This window comes from Oxyura jamaicensis, chromosome 17 (assembly GCF_011077185.1).
Source record: "Oxyura jamaicensis isolate SHBP4307 breed ruddy duck chromosome 17, BPBGC_Ojam_1.0, whole genome shotgun sequence".
NCBI lineage: Eukaryota > Metazoa > Chordata > Aves > Anseriformes > Anatidae > Oxyura > Oxyura jamaicensis.
Window position 1 is genome coordinate 864192 of NC_048909.1, and position 12801 is coordinate 876992.

Here is a 12801-nt window from a genome sequence, read left to right on the forward strand (position 1 = left end):
TTCCCAGCACCATGTCCATACAGCTTTGGAGACTCCACAACCTCTCTGGGCAGCCTGTGCCAGTGCCCTGCCACCTGCACAGCACAGAAGGGCTGCCTGTTGTTCAGAGGGAGCCTCCTGTGCTCCAGGTTGTGCCCATTGCCTCTTGTCCTGGCACTGGGCACCAATGATGAGAGTGGCCTCCCTCCAAGCATTTCTAGGCACTGATGAGATCTCCCTGGAGCCCCCCCTTCCCCAGGCTGAGCAGTCCCAGCTCTCTCAGCCTCTCCTCACAGCAGAGGGGCTCCAAGCCTTTGCTTGACTCCGTGGCCTTCGGGGGACTTGCTCGTGGTCTCTTGTTCTGGGGAGTCCTGAGCGGGACGCAGCCCTCAGGGGGTGGCCTCCGCAGTGCTGAAAGAGGGGAAGGATCACCTCCCCCCACCTGCTGGTATTATTTTCCCTAATGCAGCCCAGGGCACCATTCCCTGCCTTCTTTGCCCTGAGGGAGGGCCGGTTGCTGCCTCACGGCCAGCTTGGTGCCCAGCAGGGCCCTTCTGGGCAGGCTGCTTCCAGCTGGGTGCCCCCAGCACGTCCTGGTGCCGGGGCTGTTCCTCCCCGGGGAGAAGGACCCTGCACCTCTCTCCCTGGGGAACATCAGGCGGATCCTATCAGCCCATTCCTCCAGCCTGTTGAGGTCCCTCTGGTTGGCAGCTGGGCCCTCTGGTGCATCAGCAATGCCACCCCATTTTGTGCCAGCTGTACACTCGCTGAAGGTACGCTCTGCCCCTTCATCCAGATCATTAATGAAGTTGTTAAACACGTCTGGACCCAGAGCTGATCCCTGGGGCACACTGCTAATGACCCTCCAAGGGTGTGGCTGTTCAATCCACTTCAATCTGCCCATCTAGCCCCTACTTCAACAGCTTCTCTACGAGGATTTTACGGGGGACAATGTCAAATGCCTTACTGAAGTCTGGGTAGACAATAGTTGGGAGCAGCCCCCCTGTTTTCCCACACAAGGTCCATCTTTTGTCATATGTGCCCTGTGTCTGTGCCAGGCAGGTATCTCGCCCTCCCTTTCCAGTACCCAGGAGATTTGGGAACCCCAGTTCTTGGAAGATGTCCTTGTCCTGGTGCCCCCTCAAGGTCCAGTGGGCGCTGCGTGGGGCGAGCACCCTGCTCCCTGCAGCACTGGGCGGTGCTGAGGGGATGGATTTCTCTTTCTGTTGCTGGGGCAATAGTTCTGTCCCCTTTCCCCTGAGTTCCTGTCGTCATCATAACCAGCCCTTACCTGGGACATGGAAGCAATAAAATCTTATCAGCTCAGGAGCAATAGAACAAGCATTTCCGTCTTCGCTGCCTTTTGCAATGTTTATTTCTGGATAACAGGAGTGGTTGGGTGCTTGCCTCTGTGCAGAAACAGCAAATGTCAGCTCTGTAGTGCCGGGAGGCAAATGTGCTGCTGGCAAATAGCAAGATGAATCATGTGCAGGGCAGATAAGGAGTGAGCAGGACCAAAGGCAAAGGCAAGGACACAGCTGCGGGCAGGACGCAGTTCAGTGCCCTGTGCAGGTCAGGGTAGGACTTGCAGCCTGCTGGAGTCACAGCCTGACACCCAGAGTGCACAAGACTTGTGCTGGTGGGACAGCCCGGTGTCTGGGAAGGTGCTTGGGAACGGCGATCCCTTTATCCCATCATGGAAGGGAAGAGAGGGGAGAGAGAGGAGGGGAGGGGAAAGGAGATGGACCCTGCGGGGAGGCATGGACCACCATTCTGGCTCTGGATGCTCAATTTGCCTTTCATCTCCAAGGCCATCAGCTGAGCCCAGACAATGGGTATTCAGGAGAGTCAGCTGGAGCACCACAGAGCCTTGCATGCCCTCAGGCTGGCAGACCTGGCAGGGACCCTCCTAGCTGTTGGTGACCATGGTCAGACCCAGCACTGGAGGATGCACCTGGCTACCATGTGCCTGTGGCCACAGGCTGGCGGTCTGGCACCCAGGTCCTCCATGGCCCGGCTGGCTCTGCCCATCCCCACACTCCAGCTGGTGGGTGCAGGCCGGACCTGTAACAGGCGTGGCGGTGTGAAGAGGCAGGTCAGCATGGCTGAGGTGTGTAGGCTGATCTGAAAACCTCCTGTAGTGCCTCTCCTCATGTTTGGGGCCAGTCCCACAGGCCAGCCTCTGGTTCTTCAGTGCCCTGGAGGTTACTGTTCCTACACGTGCAAGAGCAGCAGCAGGGCAATGAGCCCCAAGGCCAGTGTGAGGGCAACAAAGGCTATGGCTGCAGCCCACAGGGAGGGAGCGTGCCCCTTCAGCTGCCCCGGAGCCTCTGCCGGGATCATGTTGGTGAGGTTCAGCATGTAGCCCAGTGTCCAGCCCACGTCAGCGCTCCCCGCCTGCGTGAGGAGAGGGGACACTGAGTTAGCCTAGTGCTGCCCCTGTCCCCACCCACCGGCCAGCTTCCCCGTTCACCTTCATCTGGAAGAAGATGTTGTTCCAGCTGCTCTCGTTGAACTTGTAGGCGTCGAGGAGGAGTGTGAGGATGTAGTTGGCGTTGGCGCAGTATTTGGGCAGCCTCTCAGGGTTCTCTTCAAGGTAGCTGGAAGAAAGCTGGGAGGGGACATTTAGAGAGAAAGGGAAGTTATTTGCAAGTCATTTCCATTCAGGGACAATGCCCTGCTCAAGGAGCAATGGCTCCACAACCACCAGCATGCAGAGAAAGACTTCAGGGCTATATGGGTGTTTTGGTTCTGCCCACACAGGACAACTCCTTTGAGGAGGATTTAATCCCCACATGAAAATACAGACACATTGGATGGAGTTCCTCTCACTCCAAATTCTCCCATTTCAGCCTCCTTGTGCAAGGGGCTCCTACTCTCTGCCCCGTGGTGGTCCTACCACACCTCTTGACCTTACTCATCCCTGTTTGACTCCTCCCCAGCAGCTGAATCCTCTCACCCTCCTCCAGGTCTCCATCCCCACATCCATCCCAGCTCCCATGATGATGGGGACACGATGCTGCTTTGACCTGCCCCTTTCCCCATGTTGTATGGGCAAAAAGAGCCCCTGAGGGTAGCTTCAGAATGGTCCTGGCTCCCTCCCAGAGCCCAGGGATGGCTCCACTGTGTAGGGCACAGCTCAGCAATCAGGGAGCCTCTCCCTGGGGCAGTCCCCCCACCCATTTTCTTGTGCAGCTGCCCCAGAGCCTCTGATCATTAGGAACATACGTCCTCCCAGCTCCTTGCACAGAAACGCTCGATGGTCTCCCTGACGGTGGCCAGTGGCTGCCCCTCGGTCAGGTTGAGAAACTTGAAGTTATAGTAAAAAGCAGAAAAGGCCTGAAAGGCAAGAGGTACAATCACTGATGTGTTACTGCGAGAGAACCCCCCCAGAGGGAGTTGCCCTGTCTCCCTCAGAGCACAACTGCCTGCAGGGGCGGCTTCACCAGGTCTGTCCCACCCTTGCACATCCCTAGGCATCACTGTCCCTGTCCCAGCACAGACGATGGCTGGGGGTCTGTGTGCCTTCTTTTTTTTTTTTCACTGAAAATTTATTTTTGACTAAGCTACCGTCGTATTAAAATGGTCCCATATGGAGCTCTGGCTGGAAAACCCACCAGCAGCAAGCCCTGGTGTGCCCTGGGGCACCAGCAATGTGGATGCTTCTTGCCCCTGTTCTGCTGTGGGGAGGTGACAGTGGCATGGGGCACAGCGTGACACTGCAGTGCCCGGGGGACACGTGCAGCTGGGCAGGTGGGGGGGGCAGGGTTTGCCTTACAAAGAACTGCCCGCTGATGGGGGGCTGGTAGACGCCATCAAAGGTGCAGTCCTGGCTCTGGCCACACGCCGAGAAATTGAAGAGCTTCCTGATGGCAACCAGGCACCCGCTGGCATTGCCCCTGCCCTCCAGGGTCACATTTCTGTCACTGGGGGACAGGCGTGGGTCGCTCGCATTGGTGCAGGGGCTGGTGTGGAAGGAAGACAGCAAGATGGTTTCATTGTAGTCTTTGGGATAGCAAGGGTGTTCAACTCGTGTTCTGGAGGATGACTCCTGGGAATAGCAAAATTCTGTGATTTGCAGGCTGCAGCCTCCTCCAAACCTCTTGGTGGGCATACCAGGTGGCTTCCCTCCAGGAACATGGTGCAGGCATATCCCACCTCCACAGCAGGGAATGACCCTCACACTGTTTAATCCTGGTCTTGTCCTCCTGCAGTCCCAGCCTCAGCTTAGCATTAGTTCTTCCCCCCTGCTTTATGCAGCTCCAGTCTGCACGATACCTTTCTCCCACTGAGGCAGACGGATGCTGCAGACCCAGCAAGCTGCTCCATGGTCTGGGACACACAGACCCTCTCTACCCCAGCTCTTACTCCAGCTCCAGTCCCATCCAGGGACACCACATGGGACCTTCCTGGCTATGCAACATGAACAAAATTCAGGTAAGGTGCAACTCCACGAAGACCCTCTTCCCCTCTGACCTTCCAAAAGTGCCCTGAGCAATGTCTCTGGTCATCTTTTCTCAGGCCCACACATTCACAGAGTAGTTGGGGCTAGGGGGCAGCTATCAGACTCTGTGCCAGCCCCCTCCTTAAAGCATCACCAACCAGATCTGGTTGGTCAGAGCCTTGTCCCAACAAGTTTTGAATGTCTCCAAGGGTGGTGACTCCACAACATTTCTGGGTTCTATTCCAGAAATTTGGCTACCCTTTTTGGGGAAAAAGTTCTGCATCTAGTCAGAAGCTCCCATGTTCTGGCTTGTGGCAATGTCACTTTGCACCTTTGAGAAGAGTCTGATCCTGCCTTTTCTGAACTCTCCTGCAAGGCAGATGCATACAGGCAGATGATCTTTCCTGAGCCTCCCCTTCTTCTGCTTCCCATGCTACTCCCCATGCCTGCCTACCCATTTCTGTACCTGCTCTCAGTCCCTGCTGATGCCTCTCTGAAAAAGCATTATTGTTTTATACGTTAACAAGCCTGTGCTTGGTATCCCGAGAGTAGTCTGATTACCCCCCCAGTTCCCCTCTCACCAGAATTAACTCCTTTGCCAGGCGCTTCAGCATCTCATTCTGCCCGTAGCAGAGGTAGCTGTGTGTGTAGATGCTGTAGTTATACCCGTACAGCATGAACCTGGAGGTTTCATTCCAGTTTATAACTGAACCTTTGGGGATAAAGCTGATCTGCGTTGATGCGCCTCCAAGATCCAGTGCCCCCAAAATGTTGGCTGCCTCTGGACGGACCCACGTATGTGCTTTGGGGGAGTACTGCCAAGACAAACAGGAGAGGAAGAGAAGTGGGATATGGCTGCGGTTACTTGCCCTGAGCAAAATTGTCATCCATTCAAGTCAATGGGGTTTTGTTACTAAATGTGATGGATGTGGGGTCTTAGCTGTCTCTTTCTGTACATGAGGTCCCACTGCCTTCCCACCTCAACAAGTCTGGACATTTCTCAGAGCCAGGAGAAAACAGAGGTTGAACCGTCTGATGGTCAAGATGTGGGCTCAGTGGGCTCAAGGTCACTTGTGCCCCCCAGAGGGCTGCAGGGGACCTGACTTGGAGGGGGTAGACCTCTGCCCTTCTGGAGAGAAGGCTGTGGGCCGTCAGAGCCAGGGGAAGGACAGAAAGGCTCCGTTAGCCAGCACTGTGGGCAGCTGTGGCAGTGTGGGGAGCAAGGACGGCAGGAAGCAGGTTTGGCTCCAGCCTCCTTCAGAGTGATATGTGGAAGCCAAGCACAGATCTCCCAGTGCCACGTGAACATGGACCTTCCCAGGGCAGTGAGGCAAAGCCGGTCAGGAGCAAACCATCCCTGTTGGGCTGTATGGCCCCTAAGAGACCCCATGTCCACATGGTGCCCACAGTTTTTAGCAGGAACACCCCCATTCCTGATTTCTTGCCTCTCTCACTGGCGGCAAGTCGGAGGATAACTGGCTGCTGCCCCCAGACCACTGCTGAAAGCCATTAACCCAAACCCTTCCTTCTGTGCTATCAGAAGAGTGGGTGTTTTGCCTGTCTCCCACCTTGGTGAAGGACTCCAGCAGGTAGTTGATGGTGATCCAGCCATAAGCTCCCTCCTCTTCTCCTGTAATGATCCGAGCCCCACGGAAAGCCACAGGGTACTCTCGCATGGTTTTAGCAATTTCGGCCAGGATTTGGTCTGCAGCTGAGCTATTCCGTAGCCTAAGAAGGATTCAAAGGTCAGGACCCATACCCAACTACATCAGTACTGCCGAGGAAGCACAAGAAACAGTTTACTTTTTCGCTTGAGTTTTTTGCAACAGGTAGATTGTGTGAAATGGTGTTTCCTGCTACATAACTTGTGGGAGCAGCTCACACAGCTTCTGCTGCCTAAATCCTAGCTGTCCCACCATCTAGGCTCAGAATCACAAATCTAGGAGCCATATTGAACTCTTCCCTCCAGTGCAGCTTGATCCCAGTCACATAGTGGTTTTCCAGGCCACCCTTTGCTACCTAAGTATCTTCATGGTGTTGAAGGCCAGAGGGGACCTTCAGGACAAGATCATCTAATGTGCTACGTAACACAGGACATCAGAAAATCATGCAGTCATAGTACTACAGAAGGGTTTATGTTGGAAAGGACCTTAAAGCCCATCCAGTTTCAACCCCTGCCAAGGGCAAGGACCCCTCCCACCAGGCTCCAGCCCCATCCAGCCTGGCCTTGGGCACTGCCAGGGATGGGGCACCCACAGCTCTTCTGGGCAGCCTGGACCAGGGCCTTACCACCCTCATTGCATAGAATTTCTTCCTTATATCTAATCTAGACCTACCCTTTTTAGTTTAAAGCCATCCCCTCTTGCCATATTATTCCACTCCTTGACAAAGAGTCCTTCCCCAGCTTTCCTGCAGCCCCCTTTAGGCACTGGAAGGCCTCTATAAAGTCATCCCGGAGCCTTCTCTTCTCCAGGCTCCCTCAGCCTGTCTCTGTAGGAGAGGTGCTCCAGACCCTTGATCATCTTAATGTCTTCCTCGGGACTCTAGCAGGTCCATGTCCTTCCTGTGCTAGGGGCCCCAGAGCTGAATGCAGGCTCCAGGTGGGGTCTCACAAGAGCAGAGCAGAGGGGGCAATCACCTCCATCACCCTGCTGCCCATGCTGCTCTTGTAGCAGCCCAGGACACAGTTGGCTTTCTGGGCTACAAGCTCACACTACTGGCTCATGTTTAGCTTTTCATCCACCTGTACCCCCAGTCCGCTGAAGGGTTGCTCTCAATCCACTCATCACCCAGCCTGTATTTGTGCTTGGGACTGCCCCAGCCCAGGTGCACAACCTTGCACGTGGCCTTGTTGAACTGTGTGTTGTACACACGGGACCACCTCTTGAACCTGTCCAGCTCCCTCTGGGTGACATCCTTTCCCTCCAGCATGTCAGCCGCACCACTCAGATCACTGTCATTTGCAACTTGCTGAGGGTCACATATGACCACCCACTGACCCCCTGCCAAAGCCAGAGCTGGCTGCTGAGCTCATGGGTCTGTCGGGAAGGTTCCAGGCTGGTTTCAGACCTCCAAGTGGGGCAGGTGTCCTGGGGCTGTGGGCTTGTGCTCGCTCTCTGAAGCAAGTAAGCTTCAGGCTATGACCCAGCTCAGGGAAGGGGTCAGATCACCATGGCACAGAAATAATTTTAGAAATGTGCAACCATAAAAGCAAAAACTATGAAATTAAGGTTGATGTTTGAAGAGAGCTAATACTGGATGGGGAAAGGTCAGGACCCACAAACCCCTTTGCCTCCTGCCTCTGCCCCGTTTCCCACCAGCACCAATCCATCTAGGCATACGGCTCATCTGGGCAGATGCAGGACCCTCCTGGGCCGTGGGGTCCCAGGCTGCCAATGGGCATCTCTGAGCAGCCTCTCTGACCACTGGACCAAACGCCCAGGACAGCTCAGCCACCTGTGTCCCCCCATTGGTCTGGCACCTTCCGCCCCCCCGTGCCTGGCTCAAGGCAGCAGGAGAGCTGAGAGCAGGAGAGGATGCTGTGCCACTGCCCTGTCAGCCCCGCACCCCACAGCAGTACCTCAGTAACCTCATGCCTGCTGTTGCTCCAAGGTAAGCTGGGACATCTCTCTGCTTCTCGGCAGGAACGACCTTCAGGGCTTTATCCAGGCACTCCCTTAGGGAATCACCGGCTTTGGGGGGATTGTTGGCATAGCTTGATATGCCTGGCCCTGGAAGAGATTCAGGCTGGGACAGTCTGATGGGAAAGAGGTGAAGGAACAGGAGGACATAGGGCAGTGTCATCTGTCACCTCTTGGAAAAATGGGTGTTTTGTCAGGGTCCCCTGGTCCTGCAGGACCTGGCTCACCCAGGTGTCCTCTTATGCTCCCCCACCTCTGAGTGCTGGCCCACTGCACCTGTGCTCCCAGCAAAGCCCCGAGTGGGTATTTAACACTTGGCCATGTTTCATTACTGGGTCCCAGGCAGAGGATAAAACTCCAGAGGAGCTCCAAGACACTTCAGTCCCACCAAGTGTTTGGGCACTACCTGGTGTTGAGGGACCCCCAGCCATGAGCAAATCCACAGGGGAGTTATGGACCCCCTGCCTGCAGCCAGCTGACACTGTGCCAGCAGTGACAGCCTGCAGAGGGGGTGCCCAGCTTGGGCGAAGAGCAGGACACCCCGCCTGCCATGTGAGCCCATGCCCAGGGGATACTGACCCTGGACATCGCAGGATAAGGTCTGGCTGACCACACCAGTGTCGTTCTCCTTGTCTGAGTCCCACTCGTAGACAAACAGAGAGGTGTGGGATGAGCCTGCATCGAACACCATCCCGTACTGGAAGGAACAACCAAGATGTCATGCCAGAGGGAGGAGCCGAGGATGCCCCAAAAGCACCACTGCAAGGTACGGTTCTGTGCCCCAGGCAGAGCACGGCAGTGGAGGACACATCTGCCAGAGCACGGCCTCAGCATGGGCATCTCTCCCTGAGGGGCTTTTCATTGCCTCTGCTGAGCTCTTTTCAACAATGTCAGCTCACACAAGCATTCTCTTGGTGATTTCCTCATGCTTTCTTATTTTCATTTTCTGTTAAATGCCTTTTGTATCTGCCCTGCCCCACCTCAGGGCCAGCAGCTCCTCATCCCCCTGCTCCCCCCCGCTGTCGCTGCACCCAGCCCCGCAGAGCCACACCTGGCCCTGAGCACCCAGCCATGTCACCCTCCCCAAAAAGCCCTCCAGCTCCGCTGGGACCCTGCACCCCTCTTCCAGCAGCCTCAGTGGGATTCCAAGCTGCAAAGGGGACAAAGGCCATGCAGAGGGACTCTGCCCTACCCACCCACTTCTTCATAACACATCAAGCACACAGCAGGTTTCAGAGAAGGCTTCCCTCTGCTGCCTGGAAAGGAGTCTGGCCCCAACCTGCTGTCAGTTTTTTCTCACTGCTTGCATGCTCTTAAACACCATGCAGGAGCCACGATATGGCTGTGCTTGCTTCCCCGCAGGCAGGGCATGGAGACGCAGCCTCAGATGAAGGGCAGGAGGCAGCCAGAGGCAGTCCAGCGTGCAGCGACCTGACTCCCATGTGCCCAGGCTGTATTTCTTTTGCCTGCAACTGGGAATGAAAGTAAAATGCCCACCCAGCTGATACATGGCAGGTGCCACCACCCTCCTCTTCACTCCTAACCCCGAAGACAAGCCGTTGTCTCTGCTCACCTCCCCAGGATGGCTGCTGAGGGACCCTCTTATGGCCTCACCTTGACCATGGGTGGCAGGGCAACATCTTCAATCTTCACCAGGCTGAGAACAAGGGCGATGATGGAGAGTGTGACCAGGACCCCGAGGATGGTGGTGGTGAAGAGCTTTTTGTTAGCAAACATCATGGGAAGGTGCCTGCAAACACAAACACAGAGGAGAAAGGTGGTTGGACACATCCACCTGGTTGGCAAGAACTGAGGAGAGCACCCCCAAAGGTTCTCCCGAGGATGACACTATCTCAAGCTCAAAAGTCCTGGTGGGTAGTCAGGTCTTTCCTTGAGAGCAGCAATATTAGGAAAAAAACTGTGGGGCTGAGGATAGAGGAGCATGTCCCCAGAAGCCTGGCACAACCATGGGGGTTCACAATGGTCCTCCAGGTCCCACAGCCCCTCCGGCTCAGCTCACTACTGTGGGAAGGATCAGGTCCAGGAAGAGGAAAAGAAACACTGCACCAAACAGAGAAGGACATAGGAAGTTGCAACAAACCCCACTGTAAGATATTGTAGAAGGGGAAGGTGATTTTATTTTACAATAAATTTCAGCTCACCTGTTAGTTTAGGAGCTGGCTTGTGAGTCCTCACTGTGGCTGTGGGCTCCTCCACTGCTGGCACTAAACCCAGCTTGGGCTCACCTTTTATATCCTTTGGAAGTGGACACAGGTTGAAGGTCTTCTCAACCTCATGTTGCCTCATAACTCATCAGCCTTAAGCAAAACTCATGTTTGATTTACTCATGTATTTATGGCTCAGCCTCCTTCTGCATCTTCCTGACAACTTATCCTTGCCCAGGTAGTTCCTCCTCCTCATTTGAATGAAATCACACATAGGAGTCCTGCGGCTGTTGGCTCACGCCTGTCTTTTATCCCACTTAACCCTTATTCCCCTGCTCCTCTGGTGCTTTTACACACACATTTCTGTTCTCTCCTTGCTCTGACCATTCTTAATCCTTCCATTACAAGTCTCTACAAGGTCTTTAAGAGGTGAGAGTGATGTTTCCAGTATCCAGTGCTCTGCAATCACACACAAAGTGGAAGGTCACTTGTTTAGAAGTTTTATTACGATGAGAAGGATTATCACACTGGAAGAGGAGGGTGGCCCTCCAGGGGTCTCAGCAGCATTCCTGAGCTTTTCCAGGGGAGACATGAGAGCCCGGGAAGGAGGACGTCTGCATGGCCCATCTGAGTCTGTGGTCACCCCTTCCTCATGTGTGACTCGGCTGTCAAAAGGCTGATTGCAGCAGAAGGACTCAGTTCCCAGCTGCCTTATCTAAGCTGAGTGAAGCAGAGAGTTGCCAGGAGGGAGGAGCTGTCCGTGCGTTATATGACTTTCCCAGAGCACCCTTCCCTGCACCTGGAGGGATGGTGGTTTCGATGGCCCTGCTGTGTGCACTGAAGCCAAAGCAGCACCCTACAAAATGGGGGGCTTGGCCATCCCCAGGGCTCTCTGCTTCTGAAATTCAGACCTTCAGGCCAGTCACTCTTTGGCAGCCTCCTTTGCACTGGTACATGCTGCTGGTGGGATGTGTTGAGCCCAAATGGTGCCACCACTCCTCTGCTCCTATCTCCACATACCACATACCCTTTGGACTCAGGTAGCTTCTCTGGAAGAGGGTGATTGAGTGTCTGCTCCCTTCCTGGGTCTGAAATCCCCTGCTGTCTGCACAGCCACCAGACAGCGCTTTCCTGAGCAAAGGGGACTCATCCCCAGGCAGGACAGAGAGGCGCTGACCCCAGTTCCTTCATGCAGTGCTCTGCACCCACACCCACCAGACCCTCCATCTCCTGCCCCTGAGCAGGGCCGAGTGACCCCTCAGCCTGCTTTTCCTGGTCGATCAGTAGGAAATACGAAGTTCCAGAGGTCACATAACAATATCGGCCCCAATCCATGTGGGCACAAGGGCAGTGAAGGACACACCTCGTGGGCCCAAGCTGAGGCAGCAGTGCAGGCCTGTGGTGCCCGGCAGGGCGCCCTGGGCTGCAGGGAGCAGGGATAGACGGGAGTGCCCCAGGTCTGCATCCAGCCTGGTGTATGTCCCAGCAGGGAGCTGGGATGCAGCTGGGGCCACACACCAGGCACAGAGCCTTGCGGTGCTGCCGGGTCCACCAGCACAGCTTCTGAGAGCAGAGGACACCTTGTGAATGTGGTGAGCAGGACTACACATTCAAGTAAGTGGGATGTGTGCCATTGCAGGGGTGTGTGGCCCCATGGTCCCACCCATTGTCTTTGGCTCCAGCACAGGAATCTGGTCCCGGTCCCTCCAGGAGCCGTGGTCACTCCAACGGGGCCTTGGAGCAACCTCCCCACAGGAAGCCAGCTCCTTGCACCCATGCGTGGGGCCAGGACACATCCCCCTTCACCCACTTGGGCCCCAGTCATCCACCCTTCTCTTGCAAGGAGACGTGGATGAGTCCTGGGAGGAAATGAGAGCGAGCGAAGGCAGGAGAACCCGTCCCCCGGCACTTTCCCTGAGCAAAGAGCCCATGTGAGTGCTGGGGCTGGCAGGGCTCTGTCAGGCTGCAGCTGGGGAGCAGGCAGCTGGCAGCACAGGCTCTGGGCAGGTGGGCACAGGGCAGGACAGGGGCTTTCCTGGGAAAGGGAATGTTGTCTTTAAATAGCTCAGTTAAAAGATCCAATTGCTTACAATAAATAATCCTGAGCCAAGTCACGACAAAATTTGTTGACAAAACTCTCCCTGCAGAAACTTCAGGGAACAGAAGAAGGTGCAGACCCCAACTGGGGCCAAGTGAAGTCTTGCTGCAGACCCCTTCCCAAACCTGCATTGTGTCCCCAGCATGCATCACACATGATACACCCATGCCTGCTCCCTTGGTGGGTTCACTTTTGGCCTGTATAAACAAATTGGGTAATTCCCTCAGCTTTTACCTCCTCTGGGCAGGGCACTTGCCCATTCTCTTCCCCCTTTCTCCCCAGGAGGCACAAGGCTGGTTCCCCTCCCACGTGCGGTTGCCCCACGTGCAGCACACTGCTCCTTCTCACAGGTGTCACTGTCCTGGCCGGGCTCTGCCAAGGTGACAACAGCCCTATCTCCATGCCAGAGAGTCACTGGGTGATGCCACTTGAAAGGGTGTCTGCCTGGGAACACACGGGCTGGGGCTGCCTGCA

At 55.5% G+C, this 12801-nt stretch overlaps 1 protein-coding gene across 3 annotated transcripts; it reads right to left on the reverse strand.

The window, feature by feature from the left end:
- Positions 1 to 1334: 1334 nt before the first annotated feature.
- On the reverse strand, positions 1335 to 12590 carry LOC118175612 (ectonucleoside triphosphate diphosphohydrolase 8-like). 3 transcript variants are annotated; one of them, XM_035341995.1, is made up of 10 exons: positions 10227 to 12590; positions 9679 to 9814; positions 8644 to 8761; positions 8004 to 8154; positions 5992 to 6151; positions 5005 to 5238; positions 3758 to 4030; positions 3208 to 3318; positions 2453 to 2590; positions 1335 to 2376 (listed from the first exon to the last, which is right to left on the reverse strand). In XM_035341995.1, the coding sequence occupies exons 2-10, from the start codon at positions 9802 to 9804 to the stop codon at positions 2194 to 2196; spliced, it is 1494 nt and encodes a 497-aa protein (XP_035197886.1). In that variant the 5' UTR covers positions 9805 to 9814; positions 10227 to 12590; the 3' UTR covers positions 1335 to 2193. The 3 variants fall into 3 exon arrangements, with proteins under 3 accessions (XP_035197886.1, XP_035197887.1, XP_035197888.1); XM_035341996.1 differs by lacking the exon at positions 3208 to 3318; XM_035341997.1 differs by lacking the exon at positions 10227 to 12590 and having other exon boundaries at positions 9638 to 9811.
- Positions 12591 to 12801: the final 211 nt, after the last annotated feature.

Excerpts from the sequence above, each read along its gene's own strand:
- LOC118175612 (XM_035341995.1), bottom strand. The coding sequence starts at position 9,804 with ATGATGTTTGCTAACAAAAAGCTCTTCACCACCACCATCCTCGGGGTC. Across the intron at positions 6,152-8,003 it reads GCAGGCATGAGGTTACTGAG|GCTACGGAATAGCTCAGCTG; the intron begins GTACTGCTGTGG and ends AATCCTTCTTAG. Across the intron at positions 4,031-5,004 it reads TGGCAAAGGAGTTAATTCTG|GAGTCATCCTCCAGAACACG; the intron begins GTGAGAGGGGAA and ends TGCTATTCCCAG.